Below are 22618 nucleotides of genomic sequence, written 5' to 3'. Positions count from 1 at the left end.
GATATACTGTAACAATAACTCGCAAATGCAGTTATGAGAAATATTTTTGTAACAAAATTTATTTTTTCAATACTTACCTCTCTATTATGACAGCTATAAAGTCCAAAGCCAGCAGGAGGATGACAGAGTATGAACACAATAATTTTTACTGGGATTGTCTAGTTATACCATCTATTAACCCCTTCCCTTTGATGGTAAACCAAGGTTCATATACCTACTGTCCTCAGTTTTCTGCCCATGAGATGGAAGGTTGTTGGGGTGGAAGAGATTCATAATAACAGAGGCAAGTCTTTGAAAAAAATTTTACCATAAAAATTTCTATTTTTTGTATGAATCTTATCTCTTTATTACAATAACTGATTCTCTTATTACACAAGTAAATAAGGTGCCAAAATTTCTTCAGCACAATCAAGTTTTCTGTACAGCCGCTACAGCGTATAATCAAGGCATCAAAAATAGATCTATCTTTTGGTGGTATTGGTATAATGCCTTATGAGCTGCATCCCATGAAACTAACCAAGGTGCAGTGGGGGGCCTATCCTATATCACTGCCAGAAGCACAACTATGGCTAACTTTAACCTTAAATAAAATAAAAACTACAGAGGCTAGAAGGATGCAATTTGATATGTTTGTTGATTGGAGGGTGGATGATCAACATACCAATTTGCAGCCCTCTAGCCTCAGTAGTTTTTAAGAGCTGAGTGCAGACAGAATAAAGTGCGGACGGACAGACAAAGCTGGCATAATAGTTTTCTTTTACAGAAAACTAAAATGAAGGTAGGTAAGTGTATGAGGCCCCCAAAATTAAACCCCAAGAGAACAAAACAAATTCTGTCTGGAATGATACACTACTTACCTAATGATTAGAATATCTACGGGTACTGCTGCCAGTCAAGGACTAACTCATCAGGCCACATGGACCAATGAAAATTGTTAGAGGTTCCTTGCATGGGACATTACTCTCAGTTTGATAAGTGGGACCTTTGTCCCAAAGGCCTGCATGGCAACAATGGTAAAAGAATGGTCTTGCATAACCCAAAACTAGGCACTGTCATACTCCCCAAAACTCGATGAATTTCTAACTATATAGGAAACTGGAAAAGAACTACCCTAATCATTCAGGATATGGATCCCCTGCTCAAAAGAAGGAGCAAGAGAACTCTGCAATCTTCATACTGAATATCCACATCCCACAAATAGCGCAAGAAAAATACTGAGTTACATCTCCATTGCACAGCATTTACAATCTTCTACAGAGAAAGGGTTTCAAGGAAACCAAAAGAGGTTGCCATAGCTCTCATGTCATGGAACTTGATCTTCAACAGGGGTTAAAAGGAAGGGCCTAGATTAGTGCACATTTCCTTAACCTGGGGCCACAAAAAAAGGTTATTGACATTATGTCTAAGATCCCCAGTCCTTCCAGGAAAGTGAAGGAGCACTGACTGGACAGAGGGAGAAGTCTTCCCCATCTGGAATCTAGAATGACAGACTGAGGACTTCAAATTAACGGGGCACAGCTTGAAACTTAAAATATCATTATTCGTCCTGCAGACTGGTGAAAAGAAATGGACTGCTCCTCAGGATGTAAAGCCCACATTACAGGATAAGGTCTGAAGCTCACTGACCTATCTTAATCATTAAACTCAAGGGTTCAAACTGGGGCATGTTCAGGATTTTAGCACTACATCCAAATTCCATCCCTAAGACTTTACAAGAGACTTAGGGAGGAATCTATTGGAAAGAAGCATATAGTTTCCCTAATGTCCACTTTTAAGGAGATAACCAAACCAGACTGCCTTACCCCTGAAGCTAGTATGGAACAATACTCCTTGAGTGCTGACCCTGATAAACCTTTTGTATAGCAGAAGTAAATCAAGATTTTAATCTGATTATTTAAAGAGGTAAGGATACAGGAAATCCCTTGAGTGGCACCAGCCTCTGTAAACTGACCACTGCCTTTGGTACAGGGTGTTAGTTGAATGCCTTCTAGGCTTAGTGATGATCTTTTTACATAACTTTGATAAGGCTCTTGCTCTCAGGTGACAAACTAGTATCCATGCAGTCAGCTGCAGCATGGGAGGATTTTATGAAACCTCCTGCAACCTGGTTGTTTGAATAAATCCCTCCTTAAAGAATGGGACCTTGGCTGATACACCAGAAGAGGAAGAAGATAGAGGAACCACTGTCCTAGAAGTCCCCAAAGTCATGCGAGAATTTGCAGCTTGACAATTTTACTAGAATCCTCTGAATCATAGCAAAATGAGAAATGCATAAAGGTCTAGACCAGACCAATCTAATTACACTTTGTCTACTGCTCAAGAAAGATGATTTTGTACTGGTGAGAGATACATCAGTGGACTGTTGTTGAATTTTGTGGCAAACAGTTCCAAATAGGGTGTACCCACAACCCCTTAAGGTCCTTGCAGACTTGAAGATGCATTAGCCATTCTGAAAACAGTACTTCATCTGGTCTATTGAGGTGGTCCTCCACAATATTCATCCTCTCAATACAAACTGTGGAAGGGGAGAGACTCCTTTCTTACACCCAGATGAGGCTCTTGCTAGTACACTAATGAGAAATAAGGACCCTGATCCCATGCCTCCTTGGTTTCTCATGTAAGTGAGCAATGTGGTGTTGTCTGAGAATAATGCTACCTTCCTGCACTGAACTAGTTCTTCCAGAGCTACAACAGCATACATACTGCATCTCTAGCTGATTTCTAAAGAGCTCGCTCTCTCCTGCTGACCAGAGCCCTTCTACATGTCAGTCAGCCATGACTGCTCCCCAGCCTTCAGTCAATGCTTCTTAATGCAACGTGAGGTCTGGGGTCCTGATTTGAAGGGAGACTCCTTGTAAGAGACAAAGTCAGAGGTCCACCACCTCAGATGTTCCTTCAATTTTCTGGACACTTGAACCTAAAAGGAATCTGGATATACCTTATTGTTCCAGTACTGATGGAGATGAAACTGGATAGGCCTCATACTTAACATGACTCCAGACCCCAGCTGGGGAAGCCATGTGACCTAAGGGATAGCCACCTATTGACTAGCAAGGGCATGAAGGATAAAGATTCAATAAAGATTGACAGGAAGAAGCCCACATGCTTTTCCTCTGGAAAAGCAATGGATTCTTGGTATCCAAGATCATCCTTAGATATGTAATACTTAGAGCCAGAGTCAGGGAACTCTTCTGAAAGTTTATCATTATCCCCATACATTTGCCAATTTCAGTAGATACCATTTTGCCCTAAGAATACCCTCCAGGCTGGATGCAAGAACCAGCCAGTCATCTTGGTATAGTAACTGACATATGACCAAAAGGTAGGCCCAATTCCCCAACTGGGACAGAACTCTCATGCAAACTTCAGGGGTGAAACAGACCAAAGCACATCTCCCAAAACTTGAAAAGTTTTCCTTGGAAGACAAAGTGAAGATATATCACTGAGATAGGATAAGTCAGGATATGGAAATATGTACCCATCATATCAATCTGTATTATCCAATCTTCCTTCTGTTTGGCTGCAAGAAATGAGCTTGCTAATTCCATAGTGAATGAAGTCAAATGAATGAAAAGGTTCAACCTGGAGACATCCAAGACCAGCCTCCATTCTCCCAAGGCCTCCGATACAAAAATAAATTAGTGTATAACCCTGGGGAAGAACCTAAGATTACCTACACTGCACCTTTCATCATCGAAGAGTACACTTCTTGTTGGAGGATCTGGAGCTTTTCCTTGTTGCGTAAAAGAGTAAGTCTAAAAGAACAGCTACTAGAAGAGGCTTGGACACAAAAGGAAGTTTGTTACCATTCCCCAACATCTTCACCACCCAGGGATATACCTCCATATCCTGCTACACTGAATAAAAGAGGGTCAGCCTCCCTCCAATGGAAGCCTGAGAGTTTGAATCCTCACTTCTTAGAAACAGAAAGGATTTTTTTCCCCAGGACTTATGAGTATAATGTTCTTGAAAGTCCAAAAGGTCTGGTTCAAGGGAATGATAGCCTTTACTTCTCAGCCTATGAATTCTTAGGGCCTTGAGCCAAGAAAAGAGGAGGTTGCTGCAGAGGTTCCTTGCACCCAAACATCTGAGAGTGACATAGCAAAGACCCAGTTTCTCATTTCTCTACTCCTTGTACAATACTGCCTAAAGCCAACAAACCCAATAAGCAGATAATTGTAGAAGTTGCACAATTATATCAGCCTTCTGAGCTGCAGATAATGAAGGGGTTAAGAGCAAGCCAAGCTGTTCCTGTCAATTTTGCTATGAAACTGGTAAAAGTGAACAGAATCTCTGAAAGTGTTGCATACAACCTTGTATACTATACCATCCAAAAAAAGTCTATGAGGTCATTACCCAACTCTTGCCTAGCTGAAGGAAGAACCAAAACTATTTTCCTCGCAACCAATTACCATTTTGGTAAATGAAATGGTTCCATTATATGGACAGCCAACTTGGCATAAAATTCTAACTGCAGGGGTTAAAAACACTCTTACACAAGGGGCTGCCTTCTTATTGGGATCAAAGACATATCCAGTAATTGCTTCAACTCATAGGATGAGGCTCTCCTCTTCACAAACTACTGAATAAAGGAGAAGGATGACTCAGAAGAAACTTTCTTCTGAAACAATTAGTGGCAGAGTCCAACCTACTATGGCTAACCTGGGAGATGTCAGGGTTCAGCCCTGGGCTCTAACTAGCTGCCCCAAGTGACCTAGTGTCCTGGATTACTGAAGTCTCTAAAAAACAAGGAAACTTAACAGCACAGAGACAAAGAAGATTCTGAAAAGCAGAAGTAACATGCTCTTCTTCCCAATCAGAGTCCAACTCAAGAACATGGGGATCCCCTGCAAAGGACACACAAAACTTAAAGTTTACAACAAAAATTACACCAAAGAAGGAAGATAACTGGCTTCATCATGGGAGAGTACTTCTGGCACTGAGCCATTATTGGCACCAGCAACAGAGGGCTCTCCCTTGAAAGCCTTCACCTGAACAGAAAACAGCCCACAATGAAAAACTCTGTTGCAGACCCAAATGCTGGGCACTGGGATCAAATTTCCTCAAGTGAATGACCATCCAACCTCCCTGACAAAGGAGCCGAGAGCTGGCTTCCAGATGGGGATTGAGAATACCTCAAAAAGGAATGGTACCTGGTACTTTTGAGAACACAGACACAAACTTGTCTAAAACAGGGAGATCTTGAAAGCAAATGAGACCTCTAAAACTGCCCTGAAAGCCTACCAGAAGACCTAGGATAAAAGATATAGACTGACACTTGCAGCATGAAGCACAAGACAAACAGTAGTGTGACACCTTATGCTGGCATGGCCCAAGTGACTGCCTTTTAGAACTAGAAACTTCAATCTAGAATGACAAACTTGATACTCCTCTACCTATGAGAATACACCAACTTGCGCATCCACAGAAAGAGCCTAATGCACTTGTGATAAGAGTAAGAAAGAGAAGACCAAGGGGAATGAGTGCTATCACAAATAAGATCTTTAATATCTGGCAAAACCTCTTGAACATCAGACAAAGGACATGAAAGGTAAGGGAAATCGGTGCCATCGAAGAGAGAGGAGATCCTGGATAGGAATCATTAGGGGTTTGTGGAGTCTTTGAAGGCCTAGGAGAAAAACTCATGACCTAGAACAAGCTCGATGCTTTCGGCCTACAACATCTATTTATCTACCTGTGCTGCACTAACTCTACTAAGAGCATCTTCCAGTGACCCATCACCAACCTGCTAGCAACAAATGACAGGCTGGTGAGAAAAAGAAGACAACAAGCACAAACCACTTCCTCTCCCCAGCATATCCCACTTCCCAGTACCTCCTCCAGAAGGGGTAGAGTCCCAGGAAATGGCCAAGGTAAGGTAACTTGGAAGGGAGGGCATCAATGTTGCGGCAAGGGGAAAACCTGAAACACGATTAAAATGAAAGGGCAATGACGCTTATGTAACTGTCAGAAATGCCATAAATTTTTGTACAGCAGCCCTAATACTAGCTACTTTTATCACATATTATTTCAGTTAAGATGAGTTCTTTGCTAATGTTTCCCATCCCTATCAGCTTCTCACCTCGTATATTTCAAGAACTATTCATGACACTAATTGGCAAATTAACAATCTCACTACACAAGTCATCAAATGAACAATCCTTGCTCCTAAACCTATGGCAAAGTTCATGACTGTCTTAGGCAACAGCTAAATTTGGGTGCTATACAGTACCTACATAACTTTCAAACTCAACTTAAAATTTCAACAAAGCCAATGAATATCAAACTAAAACAATTAAGTTCAACAACATAAGTGCATTAAGCAACACTGTCTACTGGTCCTATTACTGCAATGACAGAAACACAACTGAGAAGAATAGATGCATGAATCATGGCTCACCCTGAAAGGGAAGGGGTTAACAGATATTATAACCTGACTACCAAAGTAAAAATTTAAGTGTTTCTAATTTGTCGTCTTCATGTTGGCGAGGGACTTTATAGCCATCGTATTTACAAAATAAGCACTGCAACAATACAGTAAACCCCCGTATTCGCGGGGGATGCGTACCACACCCACCCGCGAATAGCTAAAATCCACGAATACTTAAAACCCTTCTAAAAACACTTAGAACTGCCTATTTTGATAGCTCAAACACAAAAAAAATCTCTAAAAATGCTTATACCTGAGTATTTTGATAGTTTTATCACAAAAAGTTCATTTAGTCATGAAAATGATATGAAAATACAGCAATTAGTGAATATTTTTCAGTGAAAAATACCACACATAGGCGAATTTTCCGCGAATAATGTGTATATACATTCAGTAGAGAAATCTGCGAGAAATCGGTGAATAGGTGAATCTGCGAATTGTGAGACCGCGAATACGGGGGTTTACTGTACTTAAGTCATATTAAATGTCACATTACAAAAACCATGACACCGTCTAACCTTCAATTATGGTATTCCAAGTGGTCAACATTTTCAATTAATAACCAGTGTTGAATAAAATACAGTAATAATGAAAAATAAACATGAAAAAATCAATTGATACAAAACTAAACACCTCACAATTACAAAACAATGGATCAAAAATGGAACACAGGCAGTTTCACCCTGTGGGTTAGAAGCAACACCTTAACCATTACAGGCTGGCCTATACACAGTAACTACCCGACTTACAAACGAGTTACGTTCCAGATAGTAGTTTGTATTTCGAATTGTTCTTAAGGGGCGCCAAATTTTGAGGAATGATCAAATTTTAGCTATTAAAAATTTTCAACTGCTTTATGTCTAAATAAACATCCTGAAGTGATAATGCTAAAAAAATTTTTTTAGATTGGTTTATTGATAATTTTGTTCACCACTTGTATGACACTGTGAACCACAAATTGCATAAAAAGACTAGTAAAAACGTCTGTATGAATAATTCTGGATAGGATCAAGTAAGTTACACACTGTTTTGGACTATTATATGTGTAATTAAACATATCTTGCAATGTTATTGCTAAAAAAAATTTTTTTTTTTTAGATTGGTTCGTGGACAATTTTGTTTATCGCTTGTATGGCACTGAACAACCAATCATAAAAAACATAAAAGTCTGTATGAATAATCCTGGATAGGATCAAGTTTTGAGTTTTACAATTTTTTTTACTGTTTTTATGTAAATAAACATATCTTGAAACATTATTGCTACAAAAATGTTAAGACTGGCTCATGGGCAATTTTGTTCATTGCTCGTACAGCCTTGTGAATGACAAATTGTAAAAAAATCATGTAAAAGTGTTAACAAAATTTATTAAAAAATAATTGTCACCCACTAAAATATCCCATCATAGAGAAAAGGGGTTATGACGATATAAGGATAACTTGATCAAGATTTCCTGACTGTTTCAAGACTCTTGAACGTCCAAAAGTATTTTTCTTTTGCTGTTTCCTGAAAACTTACTTTTTTTCAAAACTAAATGCTTAGATCTCAAAGAAGCCTGAAACAAGACGAGAGTTTATTCAGTGTTAGTTGTGGAATAAGTGGTAAAAATTTGATGCAAATCCTTTCAATCATAAGTTTGAAACAGTCATTTACTTTATAATGGGGCCTTATGGCGTTGGCGCTCCCCATAAATATGTATTTTTATAATAAAATGAGGTTTTGTACATACTTACCTGGTAATTATATACATAGCTGTAGTCTCTGACGTCACGGCAGAAAATTGAAAATCAGCGCAGCTTAATGAATGGTCACGTGGATGACTCCCTTCCCACCGCCTCTCTACAGGTGAGCGAGAGTGAACCACAACCCAAACTCTTCATATGTTTATGCCATACCTGCCCATGAGAGGAGGAGGGTGGGCTTGATATGATAATTGTTATGGTAAGTATGTACAAAACTCATTTATTATAAAATACATTTTTGTACATATAACTTACCTGGTAATTATATACATAGCTGATTGGCACCTTGATGGAGGTGGGCCATGGCAGCTAATATGAAAGTCTAGACACTGTGAAAATAAAAACATAATGATGGTTCTTACCTGTTGGAGTGTAGCTGGATTTTGATGGATACCGACTCTTTAATCTGCTATCCTCAACTCTTGCACCAACCAGGGCATATAGACCTGAGGCTATGCTGTGAGGGCTGCTATGCCAGTCGAGGGCTCACCGTGGACTATGCATGATAACCAACCAAATAAATGCCCCTGCCCAGGGCGCAGTACACGAAAACACAAAGGGGTGTCACCAATAACCTGTACTTTAAAAATATTACCCAATATGTAAGACTGTTGGGTACTCCTAGTCACAATGTACCCCCAGACATCCCAGAAAACAACAACGCTTAACCTAAGCAAGAGAAGCATCACAATGAAGGATCAACTTCTTTATTCCCTACCAACACCGTGCCAGTCACCACACAAACGTCCCAACGCATTGCATCCATCATATATTGTCTCAATCTCTCTCAAATAATGAGACGCTAACACTGACCTACATTTCCAAAATGTAGCTTGAATAATGAATTCATGAAAGATTCTCCTATATGCCAAAGAGGTTGAGACCGCTCACCTCATGTGCTTTAACTTTAGGAAATTTGAAGGCACATCTTCTACCTGGTTATGAGCTTCTACAATCAGGTTCTCATAAAGAAGGAGAGTGATTTTAAAAGAGGCTTCACTGGATCCTCTGCAGAACACCAAAGATTAGGAGAGGGACCTCTCACTGCTTGAGTCCTTTCGAATATACTTTTAATGCTCTACTGGGCATAAAGTCTTTCTTCTCTTCATCTGGTCCCACCAAACTGAGACCAGGATCTAAAGGATCTCGCCAAGGCTTAGCCGTGTCTCATTCTTTTGCCAAAAACTCAACAATGAAGAACAGACCGCCTTTACCCCTAGAAAACCCAATTTCTTACCTAGGGCGCGGTAACTCACTGACTCTCCTTGCCAGCCAAAGCTACCAAGAAGATTTGTCTTCCTCAGAAGGTCTCTGAAAGAGCAAGATGATAATGGCTCAAACTTACCGCCCACAAGCCATTTCACACTACATCTAAATTCCAGGAAACCAATCTCTCTGGAATTCTGATGCTTCCAAACGATCTGATAAGATCTGACAAGTCCTTATCATTTGAAATATCCAGGCCCTTATGCTCAAAGACTGTCGAAAGCATTGCTCTGTAGCCCTTTGATCGAAGACGAAGACAGCTCTCTATCCACACTCAGATACAGGAGGAAGTCTGGCATCTCTTCTAAAGTGGTCTTAGAAGATGATGTGCCAGTCTTCCACACCACTCTCTGAAGACTGACCACTTAGCTTGATAAACTGTTGTGGAGGACTGTCTGGCAGTTTCTAGCGATGGCTCAGAGACCTTCCTCAAAAACTCGCTTAGCCTGAGGCAACGCTCGACAGTCTGAACGCAGTTAGCTGAAGAGCTGATAGACCTCCGTGAAATCTTCTTCGAAGTGAGGCTGTCGAGATCTACTCGTGGTAAAAGCCTCGAAGTCTACGAGAAGACTTATCAAGTCCGGGAACCATTCCTTGCTGGCCAAAACGGAGCAACCAGTGTCATTCGCGACGCCCTGTGGGACAACAATTTGTTAGAACGTTTCAACATCTTGAACGAGGAAAGACGCAGCTGTCCAGACCTGACCAGTCCATCAGCATTGCATATTCACAAGACTGCCCCCTCGTCCGCACTGGAGAGCAATAAAGAGGCAGTTGAGTTGTCTTCTGGTGGCAACAGATCTATGAGAGGACGAATTTTAGATTCCACAGTTGGAGGCAAACTTCTGATTTAAGATCCACTCTGTTGAGAGTACTGAAAGCTCCAAGCTTAGCTCGTCTGCTCTCACATTGAGCTTCCTGAATGAACCTCGTCATCAACGCCGCTTGTCTGCTACCATAACAGAAGACTTCTCGCTACCAGGTATAGCGCAGAACGCAGTGGGTCCCTCCTGTTTTTTTATGTATGCGAGAGCCGTTGTATTGTCTGATTGACAATCACCGCCTGGTTCCTTACCACCTTTCGAAAATTTAAAAGGGCTAAAATGAATGGCCTTAATTCCTTCAGACTGATGTGCCAATTTCCACGCGTTCTCCCTTCCATCGCCTGCTGTTTCCAACTTGCCTAACGTGGCTCCCATCCTAGATCTGAAGCGCCTGCACACAAGATGAGGTTGGGGTTCTTTGGGAACAGTGAAATTCCTTCCTGAAGTTTCCTCTGAGAGTTCCAATTAACTGAGGTCTGCCTTTTATCTCCTCTGAGATTTGAAAACAAACGAGTCCGGCTCTTCTTCCTGTCCCAGACTTCTCTTAAAAAGAACTGAAGGGGCCTTAGATGTAGTCTCCTCAATCATTAAACGGCCCTAAGTGGAAGACAACTTCCCAGAAGGCTCATCCACTGCTGGCCGAGCACTGGGTCTCTTCAGAAAATCTCGGTGACTAACAGGCAACGACTTTACCCCTTCCACCGACAGAGAAGCCTGAAAACTACTGAGTCCATCTGAACCCCAACAGACTAATTCTTGAGATGGCACCAGATGACTTCTGCCAATTTACCAGTAGTCCCAGTTCTTCGGTTAGATGAATAGTCTTTCCAACTTTCACACACCTTTCCTTCGCCTTCGCATGCAGGAGCCAATCGCCTAAATAAAAACTGTTCTGATCCCCAACAGATGTAGCCACTTCACTGATGACAAAACTCTGGTAGAATACCTGGGGCCGCCGAGAGGTCAAGCACATTGCCCTGAACTGAAACACTTCGCTTTGAACACAAAGCCAAGGAACTTCCTCGGCAGATGGATCGGGATGTGGAAATACGATCCTGAGGTCGAAGCGGATACCATCCAATCTTCAGAAGGATGACAGCATTGATTGAGTGGTTTCCATCACAAACTTTGTCTTCTTGACAAACAGGTTCAAAGTGCTCACGCCTAGAATCAGCCCCAGCCTCCTGATGCCTTTGGTACTACAAAGAGACGATTGTAAAATCCTGGGGAGAAAGGGGGAGAACTTTCTTATTGCTTCTTTCTAGCAAAGCTGACACCTCTTTCTAGAGCACAACATTTCTCTGTGCCCAGAGAATAAGCCATTAAGATCACTGGTTCCCTGACAAAGGAGGGTCCTTCAAGACGGAACTGAATAGCCTTCCTTTAAAACCGAGACTGTCCAAGGTTCTGCTCCCCTTTCTTCCCAGACTGTCCAGAAAGCTAACAGTCTGGCTCCTACTGGTGAGTGAAGGGAGGCGCTCTCACTTCCTGTCGGAGGGTTTGATCGCTTTAGGTACAAAACTATCTTCCTCTCGATCTGGGAACGATTTAGCAGGGGGCTCTTCCCACGCAAAGGGCCGACCTTGAGATTTTTCCGTCGACGTTGTCGGGCGAGCAACTGTTGAAGGCAATCGGTGTTTAGGCTTGCGGACTGCGCCAGCAAGTTCTTGAGTTGCCTTCTGTTGAAGAGTCGGGTTTATCTCAGATACTATTTCCTCGAAAGATGTTTCTATCTAAAGGAGCTAACAACAAAGCTGACTTCTGGGACCGAGACCCCTTTAGCGGTGAAAGAACACCATAGTTCACGCTTTCTGAGAATTCCATCGTAATCACAGGACAGGAAGCGAACTGATCGGCCCTGAAGGGCGCTAAGCTTTTAGTTTCCTCTCCCAAGAGCTCCAAACCGACCAATCGAGAAACTTATAACTTCCAAAATCTTAAAAGTATTCTTGCAGAGGTGATCAAATTCCGATGTGGAAAAAGAATACTTTGGCTGAATTAACAGCCGAATTCTCCTGGCCGAATCTACTAAACTAGAGAAATCTCCTTGGGAGGAGGCAGCCATCTCTAAACAGAAAGATTCTCCAGTCTCGCATCTACCACCAATGATTTGCATCTATTACCAAGGGGGAAAACAAAACACACAGTCTTTCCTTGTTCCTCTTCTGCAAGCCACTCCTCCATTTTCTTCAATCCTTTCTGGCCGAAATAGAAAGAACTAATTCTGTGGCGCCAGCTATGTCTGTCCTATTATCACGCAGTGTATTGAGATCTCGGAGAAGCTGGAGATACTGGTGAAAAGGAACTGAAAATTCTCCAGAAAAACACTGAAGCAGCTGCTTATAGCTCGATAGCTTCTTTCTCCGATTCCAAGCAACATCACTCACCAGAAATCGGAGAAAGAGCCAAGGATCTAGATGGAGGAAGATTTGTCTTCCGAGGAGAATGCAGCACAGGATCGCCAGAGGAAGCCGCACATTCGATGAAGGAGCATCCTTTGAAATCGGGGCTAAATCCTGCAGTTCGTTCACGGAAGGATCACTTTTTTTCCATAAAGCCAAGAATACTAATGCTTCCTATTCATTTCCGCTAAAAACAAATCTGAGTGTTGGGCGGAAGAAGGAGAATGCGGAACTGAACGAGGCACGGACCGCAGGTGTTGGAGCTTCACGAGTCACCAGGTGAAACAATTTGGCGCTGCATGGCGCCAGGAGGATCGTAGAGCGCGGCATATGGCGCGATGAGCCAGGCTTAAACGGCGGATGGCGATGGCGTGGCGCTAGATGCAGCAATCACGCCGAAGCAGCAACAACAGGCGAAGACAACACCACTCTTTCTTACGCAAGTTTCCAAGGCTTCCAACACATGCCTCTCGCTCTCCGACCGACGGAATGCGAAAACATGCGGTTCTCCCAAAAACTACCTAAGGAGGTTGATCTGAAGCGCCACTCTTTTCTTGGGAACTGCCAAAGGAGATGCCAAATCAGACCTCTTTGAATGGTCTCGAGACATCTTTACGGGCGCCAACCTCTCTTAGGCTTAATCCTCACCGACATACTCGAAGACATACACCTCCTTGATGTGCCTTTCTATGGCAATATCTGCATCCTGGGAAGCGCAACAGGACTGCTTGAGGGGCCAACTGCCGGGCAGGTCCCACTCACCTCCCCTTGCTTTCAACTTGCCTCCTCCCTGGTGCTGGGAGTTTGGACAGAGGTCCAGGCCTAGGAGAATGAGTGGGCCAAACAGCCAGCTCCTCCACTGCACTATCACAAGACACTGCACTTCTTACTACCAAAGATTCACTTCATCCGCCCATGGCAGCAAAGCATCCATCTGTGCTCCTAAGACTGGCCACGTATCGGGTTCGGGAATAACGGGTCTGGGATAGGAGAGATTTGGTTAGAAGGAATATCAGGTTAGTAACCTAAAAAGATAAATCCTGACTATCACGGAGGAAAAAAGAGGTAGTCCTAGCTGAAGCTTTTCTTAGCTCTTCTTTTTGAAGCCTTCAGATAAGCATTTAAAATCTTCCATTCTTCCTGACAAATCCTTACATTCTTCACAGGTTAATCTATTACCCAACAAACCTGTCCTCTACACCCTGAACACACAGAATGAGGGTCAATGGTAATTTCCTAATCTAGTTTTGCAGCCCTGCTACAAAACCTATATTAACGAGGGACCAGTGTCCACATAATGCTAAATACGAAGGCGGGATGAAAGCTACACAAACAATGTCTTCAAAGATTCAAATCAAACAATTGTACATCACCAACAATGTCCAACGAAAAGAATCAGCGATAATTTCTCGCTAAGCTGCACCGGTCTACCGTACCACACGGCAGAAACGTGAAGAGTTTGGGTTATGGTTCCTCTCACCACCTGTAGAGGGCGGGGAAGGGGTATCACGTGACCATTCATTAGCGCTGCCGCGATTTTCAATTTTCTGCCGTGACGTCAGAGACTACAGCTATGTATATAATTACCAGGTAAGTTATATGTACAAAAGCAAATTTTAGGTAACATATAAATCAAGAGAGAGCACAGTTCTATTCATTTGATTATATTGTAAATTTCAGGGCATATTTCTTATATAACAAAATAGTTTTAGTGCAAAATCAACTTTCTAACTGTCATAGTTTCATAGTTATTACAAAATAAGCAACTTTTTTCTTTTGCTGTTTTCTCAAAACTTACTTTATTCAAAAATAAATTTTATTTCTCCAAGAACACTGAACCAAATTCAATGAAACTTTTACAGAGTGTAGAATAACTATATATCTTGATTTTGTCATTGGCAAATTAATTTTTGAGTGAATGTTTTTATTCTGCATAATATTTTTGAAGAGTGACATCAAGATTTTTTCAACTGCAAAAAAAATTAACTTAGAGGTCGAATTTCTCAATTTCCCAACCAGAGAATTTTCATTATTAGTTGTAGAATACGTGGTAAATACTTGAAGCAAATCCCTTCAATCATAAGGTAGCAACAAGCACTTATAATGGGGCATCATGATGTTAGCGCTTCCCTTAAGTTGTTGATGTTATTTACATTCCAGAGTTAATTCGTGGGTCATCAATTACACTATTTTCACTGTATTGTTAGGTCATGCAGTATTAAAAAGAATTACTTTGGACGTACGAAAGGTAAAAAGAAAATAAAATCTAGATTCATGCAACATTCCAAATTTAGTATTTTTTCCATGCTCTAAAAGTTATGAACTTGAAGATAATTTTGCAGGAGCAACTTCTGAAATTGGAAGTTCACAAAGTAAACAATGCACAGCACCATCTATTGACAAAAATACACACTAAACATTTCTTTTGGGGAGAGGCAATATAGAAAATGGGAATTCACCAAAGAACGAGGTAAATTGGGAAGATAGAAATAAGTAGGAATATTTTATGAGTATGAACGAGTATTCTTGTGATTTTAAGAAGAATACATGGTAGTTCATCATGAGGATACTTGCGGTAATCAGGGAAGGGGCTAAAGGAATAGGTTAATTTTCTCCCTTGTATTCTTCTGCCCTTTGCAAAATTTCTTAATAGCAGAATAAGCGCACAGAGCAAAATCTGAACTTACGGGTAGCAAAGAGGACTGCTCCAAACGCAGTTTTAACTTGTGACCCTGTCTGTTCATATCTCTGAATGTTTGTAGGTTGGGTGATGACTGTATACATTAACAAAACCCCATGGCCAGGTAAACTTTAACCCTTAAGGGATGGGCTAAATATATGTCAAGCACACCCCCCCACAGGCAAACTTTAAGGTTGGCCAATTTAAGAAAAAAAAAATACATCAATGGAAAGAGGAAGATATGCAAATGCACACGGTGGAAGAAAAAAATAAGAAATTTTCCCTACCTTCAACAGGAAGTTGAAAGTGACTATTTACAACCCTGTGTGGGGTCCTTTACATGATGTATGAAATTTCAGTATTGGGGTCATTTTTTTGTTTACTGATTTGGAATATTCCATTATGATTAATAAATTTACTTTTTGGATAAATATTCTTAGCAGCTGGAATTCACTTTTACGTAAATTAACCTGATAATTGATGACCCAGCTTCTAAGAGGTCCTCTGGTGGTTTGCATGTAAGGATGGTAACTGCCAAATAACTTGACATTACAGAAACCATCGAATCCAAGCAGAGGTGAATGTCTTAGGAAAGGTCATTTCTTATTGTTACTGCCACACTGAAAGCATCACCTCTCGCACCTTCAAGAGGATTTTAATGTACTCTAGGCATATACTACTTTAATTATTGAATCAGCATGGGAATGGATTATTAAATAACTTTATCTTCCTGGGAGTGCTCCTGGGATTGCTCAGCGAATTGACATCATTACCACCTCTTCAACCATGGATTTTTCAGTACTGCAGAGAGCTTAACCTGCCAGTGGGTTCCCTCATTATCAGTTTAATTACAAGGTCAATTCCATAGTGAGCTTAGCAATTATTTATCTTCAGTAATTAATTCGCTGCACTCTCTGTTCTCCCTTTAATTGTAAACTGGAAACTTATCATATATTCATGCTTGTTTCCGTACTTGGTGCTACTTTGAATTTACTTTTTGTGTTGACTATGCTAGTGCTTAAATTACAGTTGTTTAGTTATTTACATTTTCTATTAATACCAGAAGCTGAAGTGTGATTCTAACATCGATAGTTTTATTAAGTGCATTTAGTGCAGGAATAAAATTTCCTGTGAGGAAGGTCTTTGACAGCTGTGTAATGTTGGAGGAGTGTAGGAGAGCCAGGGTGGAAAGAGGAAGAAAGAATGTGCAAGTGAATGTGGGTAATAATGGAAAAAGGAACTGCAGCAGAAGCCGAGAGAGGTTTAGGAGTGGAAGCATGAATAGAATGAATGCGAATTTGAGGGGAAGTCAGATGGGAATGAGTAGTAGTGATAAGGAGTGTTCCAGGTGTAAAAGGACTGGGCACATGAAAGCGGATTGCAGATTGGCCAATGGAGAGCGTTTCGGCTGTGAAAAGAGAGGGCATATGTTGGTGGACTGTACAAGCGAAAGAAATGAAGTGTTTCAGCTGCGGCACAGTGGGACATCGAGTGAGAGACTGCCAGAGTGGAAGAAGAGTAAGAGGAGTATTTGGAAGTCGTGGAAAATGTGGAATGAGGGGTAATTTTGCCAGGACATGTAAGAAAGCTCGGAGCAAGTGTGAAGGATGTGGAATGGAGGGTCACATGAAGGACGCCTGCTGTACCACACCCCAACCCAAAAGAAACTACGTGTGAAGGCTGTTTACCGTGGTGAGCCCTCTGGCATGGAAGGGGTAGATGTGAAGTTGTTACAGGAGGAAAAGGAAAAGGAGAGTGAAGAAATAGAAGATATAAACTGGGGAGACAAACAGCTAGTGTTGGTGGAACATAAGAGAAGGTCTAAAAGTACGAGTAGAAAGAGCAAGGGTACATTTACTAGGTTGTTTGGAGAGAGTACGCATGATGGGTTGTTTGATTCTGAGGGGTTTGAGAAGTCAGTAAGCGTGAGAAGTGAAAATACCCTTGTGGTGTTGTTTGGTGGTAGTACAAATGAGGGTGTAATTGATTTTGAGGAATTTGAGCACGATGTGGAAGGAGTAAACTTGGAGAGTACACGGAATATGGATGAGGATATGCAAGATTTGAGTATGTTGGATACCACTAGGGAGTGTGAGTGGGGAAGTTTTGGATAGTCGGAGCCTAGCAGAATTAAGTGAGAGTACAGAATAGATGATAGAAGCCATGTCGGGTGTTGGTGAGGTTGAAGCAGACGTAAGTCTCCAGTTTGAATGAAGTTGGTGTAAGTAGTTTAGAACCAAGACTTTGTGAGTCTAGTGCGGTTAGAGTAGAAGTGAGTGGACAAGAGGTGGTGAATGCGATGCCATGGAACGGAAGTCAAGGTCCAGTTCCAAGTATGAATGGGTAGTGAGAACGGGATTTTGAAAAAAAAAAAAAAAAAAGAAAGAAAGGAAATAAGATTTCCTATACTTTAGTAAGGGAAAGTGTGGTGGTAGTACGAAAAATTGTTTGTGAGAAGCGGCTTGTGTTTTTGAAACCAATTACATTTTTCTTTTTTTTTTTTTATAAATATTTGGTGTGTGCTGGTGTGTGATTGTTTGATAATTAAGTTTCATTTTTGTTTCTTCTTTTTTTACTTGCAGTTTGCTGAATGTGTCAGGGTAGAGTGACTTGCTCCCCTGCACCTAATTTGTGAGAGGCCTGATTTGAAGTTAGGAAACTTCATTAGCAGGAGCTATTTGGAGTTGATACCTACCGATGGGGACTACGGTGGAAATAAGTCTGTATGGTAATGACATTAACAAATCAGTTGAAAAGCTGGTGAGACTGAATCCATTTTCAGGTTCCATTCCAAGTTGTATATAGCAGTTACATAAGATGGTGTCTGTTCCAAGTAGGATGGGGATCACAGGTGCTTAAATATCTGTAAACTGACTTTGTTGCAAGTGGGATCTCAAATTCTTGTGTAGAAAATACTGCATTAATAAATTCTAAAGTGGTTTCTGCCCTCAGCTTGGATGTCATAGCTAAAATAAACTCCATGGTGATCCCCAAATTGTGTGCTGACTTAACTGATTGTCTTTGGATTACTCTGAGATGAAGTACAGGCAGTCCCTGGTTTACGATGAGGGTTCCATTACTATGCCATATCGTAGGCCGAAAAATTGTCGAAAATCATCCAAAATCCTAAGAAAACCTTACTTTTAACGCTTTGGGTGTATTGAAAACAATGTAAACTGCATTTTTATTGAGTTTTTCATAAAAAAAAAAAACCTCCAAATTTTTATTATTCTGCCATTTTGTAGCCACATTTCTTCCATTGGATCGGCGTCGTAACCCCTGAACATGCGTCATAAATCGGGAAATAATGTTTGATGAATGTATTTGAAAAGCATCATAACCTCGGAACTTCGTAAGCCGGACCCGTTGTAAGCCAGGGACCGCCTGTACTGAGAAAGATATGGAACCATTTTGGGACATACGCCACAGTTGGAGATTTGTTATTTGATTATTGGTAGTAATAAGTTAGGCTAAGTTAGGTATAGCAAGATTGTTTTGATAAACTTTAGCGGTATGTAGGAAATACGTTAAGTATTAAAAGATGATAATCGATAAACTGTCGCAAATGTAAATAAAATTAGGATAAGGTTCTTTTTGAAGGTCTTCAGACCACTGTAATATTAAGGTAATAGATTAGGTTAAGGAAAGTCAGAGTTTCATTTAATAACCTCCGAATTTGTTCCCACCATACTACATCAATTGTGTACTAAAAGAAAAAACCCTACGCGATCTTGAGATAAGGTTGTTCAGTCATGTTGGTTTGATAAAATGAATTCGTTAACGTACTAAAACAGATCAGAGACATAACTAAGAGTTGTATTAGTGTTGTTCTGTGAAAATTACTTTGTTAACCTCGGAGAAAAGTGCTGGTGCAATCTGTATTACATGTAATTACAGCACGTAAGGTTAGTGTACTTTTAGATGATGTGATACCCATTTGCAAAGTTACTGCACTCTCCAAAGATGTGATACCCCTGCATAAAGTGTTTAATTTCTGAAGTATTTTATAAGTTTTCAGGCCTTCAAGTGTAAAACATATTTTTACAAGTTATAATTTCTCCATACATCTTTACCTGTACAGGACATAATTTTGAATTGATTGAACTTTAGCTTTATCATCTGCAAACATTACGTACATGCTTTCTTCATTTTACTGAATTGTGTACGTTCGTTATGACTGTGACTTATGAAGTTTACCTAGTGAAGCAGAGAAAACAATGAGCTAGTGTGGCAAATACAATACCCATTACGATACTGTACTCTATTTTTACATCAACCATTTATTTCCTTTATAAGGGTAATGTATTAAGCTAACTTTTAAATGAAATTACAGTAAATTTAATTTCATTTAAAAGTTAGCTTAATACTTTGGGAGCAAGGTTAGGGTCATATTTAGTGTTTAAACTTTGGAAATAGCATTTATTAGCATTTCTAGTGACTGTACCAAACTTACACGAATCCTCACCTTGCATGAGGGGTTCTGGAACCTAACCTCGCAAAAGTTCGAGGTATTACTGTACTGTATTTTCGTGTTATTTTCCAGACAAAATACATTTTTATGATACAAAAATTATTTACTAATTTTCAAATAATAATAATTTAAACATAGCAAAATATCAATAAAATGTATTTTTTCAATGCATATTTAATTATATTTAGGTACAGCTCTTGGATCTACTTGTGAATTCCCAATGTTTTCCCTATGTCCTGTAAAAATAAAAAAAAGGGACAGCTTGAATGCTGTATATGAGAAAATGGCTGTGCCTGAATACAGGGGAACTTGATTTATTTCCACACATAGCTGTAAGCCATATATTTTTAAGGGTAATGTTTTAAGGTGACTTTGAAATGATATTAAGTACTTAAGGATGACATTAGAGCATATCTAAAATATTCGCTAATTATTTTCATATTTTCGTGACTAACTCCATTTAAAAAAAAATTTTTTTTACTAATTTTCAAATAATGTAAACACAGCAAAATATCAATAAAATGTTATTTTACTTATAAAATCCATGTATAATGTATTATTATGCTGACCTATTTTCATTGTAATATGTATACAAAAAATCGATCGTCCAGCCACTGGTGATGTTTACGTTCTCAGAATTAGCTGATTGAGCCTACTACTGAAAGAATTAGGAAAATAATTTTTAAGTTGCTAGAAGAAACGACTGTATTAATGGAATTATTATTTTTAATTTTGCACATAAAAGTAAAATGGGTATACTACAAACATAAACTAACATACTTTATGTTAAAGTAAAATCCTTCAAAAACACAAACATTTTACCGATGTAAATGTACCTCAATTCTCTCTCTCTCTATCAGTACTGTTCAAAAAATACGAAACTAAAACTCCAGGAAATTCGTGATGGCATCAAATGGGTACACGCATACGTTACAATTTTTTTTGCTTCGTTTGATTTACTGTAGCGTTTTTATTACAATTTTAGTTGGTTCTAAGTATGATTAACACACATAACAGTACACAAGAGAATATTTTATCCCTGTTGATTGCATTTATAATTTGGTATTTTTTTTCAATGCATACTTAAATATTTTGGTACAGTACTTAACTCTACTTGTGAAATCCCAATGTTTCCCCTATCTACTGTAAAAAGGAAATGGGACACCTTGAATGCTGTATGAGAGAAAATGGCTGTGCTTGAATATAGAGGGAACTGATTAGTTTTCACACATAGCTGTAAGCCATATATTTTAAAGGGTAATGTTATAAGATGACTTTGAAATGATATTACAGTTTTAAGATGATAGTTTAAGGTATATTTTGTGTAGGATGAGAGTTTAAGGTATATTTGCTGTTTGAACTATTAAAATAGGCTAAGCATTTTTGGAAGATTGTTAACAATTTGACACGGATTTTCGCTTTTCACAGGTGGTTGTGGTCCCCAACTCCTGTGACTGTACTGTGATAATAAAAAGTAAAATGGCAGAAAACAATCCTTTACTGACTTATAACAGAGAAACATACCTTGGAAGAGCTCAGCTTCTTTGCTATTATTCTTTTGATCTCATTATGAAGAAAAAAAGTTAAATAACTATGAACATAAGAAGGTGGCAAACTGCCAACAAATTTCTGCTTGATATGAAACATGGATGAACAAACAATGTGATGTATGAATGAAGTATGAAAAAATTAAAATATAGAAAAATGGAAATAAAATAATGAATTATGTAAACATCAAAAACTACATGCTGTATATGTTCTATTTTTTCACTACTGTTTTTAAAATCCTTACAAAAGATTAAATCTTGAAAATATGCATCAAACATTATTTTGTACGAGAGTATTGAATGTTACCTTTTCTGGTCGAGTGGGCAAGAGCTATTTCATCATTACTTTGGAGAATTTTCTTTTTCCTCTGCCTACTAACTGCTGGTTAACAAACGTTCCATTACAAGAGAGATCTTCCAGAACAACAAACACCTCCGCAGCAGATTTTCTTTCCCGGCTGATTCTGCAGACCAAGATGTTACAAATTTCTTTAAACTGTATTATCAAAAACTTCCATGCATGAATCATTATTATTAAAAAGATCTACCAAACCCATTCCTAACTCTCATATGGCTGACTCAAACAGTCCTTGCATAAAGGATTGTTATAAATCATTTTAATAAATACAGTGGACCCCTGTCTATTCATGGCTCCAGATTCGGGCTTCACCTATTCGCGGATTTTTCTGTGGAACATATATACACATTACTAGTGGAAAATTCGCCTATTCACAGTATTTTTCGTAGAGAAATATTCACTAATTACTGTATTTTCATATAATTTTTGTGACTAAATGCATTTTTTATGATAAAACTGTTAAAATACTCAGATATAAGCATTTTTAGAGGGGTTTTTTGGTGTTTGAACTATCCAAAATAGGCAGTTACAAGCATTTTTAGAGGGGTGTCAAGTATTCGCAAATTTTAGCTATTTGCGGGGGGTTGTGCTCCGTGAATACCGGGGGTCGACTGCTCATGAAAAGTAAAGCACATTTAAAAACTGAATAACAAGAAATTACCATTATTTATAACTTCAAACACTTAATTACAATTGCTATTCCTATGCTAAGGGGGTCAGTTCCTTTGGTGAGTCTTTTCCAACTATTCCAATTGGGAGCATCTTCCTTTAAACCTTTCGCTTACTGATGTCTGATGTAAATGTCATCCAAATTTAAGTCCTTCATGTATTGGTGACTTACTCAAATGTCAAAAAAAAAAGCACAAACCAGCAGATAAGATGGGGATAATTTTCAGGGAG

At 39.6% G+C, this 22618-nt stretch overlaps 1 protein-coding gene across 1 annotated transcript in view; it reads right to left on the bottom strand.

The window, feature by feature from the left end:
• LOC136841751 (serine/threonine-protein kinase Chk2-like) overlaps positions 1 to 22618 on the bottom strand; it is a 129341-nt gene that overhangs the window by 75983 nt on the left and 30740 nt on the right. The window contains 2 exon segments of the mRNA XM_067109009.1: positions 21668 to 21724; positions 21727 to 21824. Of these exon segments, the coding sequence (XP_066965110.1) occupies positions 21668 to 21724; positions 21727 to 21824 (155 nt within the window).

The sequence above is a fragment of the Macrobrachium rosenbergii genome, chromosome 9 (assembly GCF_040412425.1).
Source record: "Macrobrachium rosenbergii isolate ZJJX-2024 chromosome 9, ASM4041242v1, whole genome shotgun sequence".
NCBI classification, from domain to species: domain Eukaryota; kingdom Metazoa; phylum Arthropoda; class Malacostraca; order Decapoda; family Palaemonidae; genus Macrobrachium; species Macrobrachium rosenbergii.
Note: the sequence above shows the minus strand (reverse complement) of the source record. Positions and strands in the feature narration are given on the sequence as shown.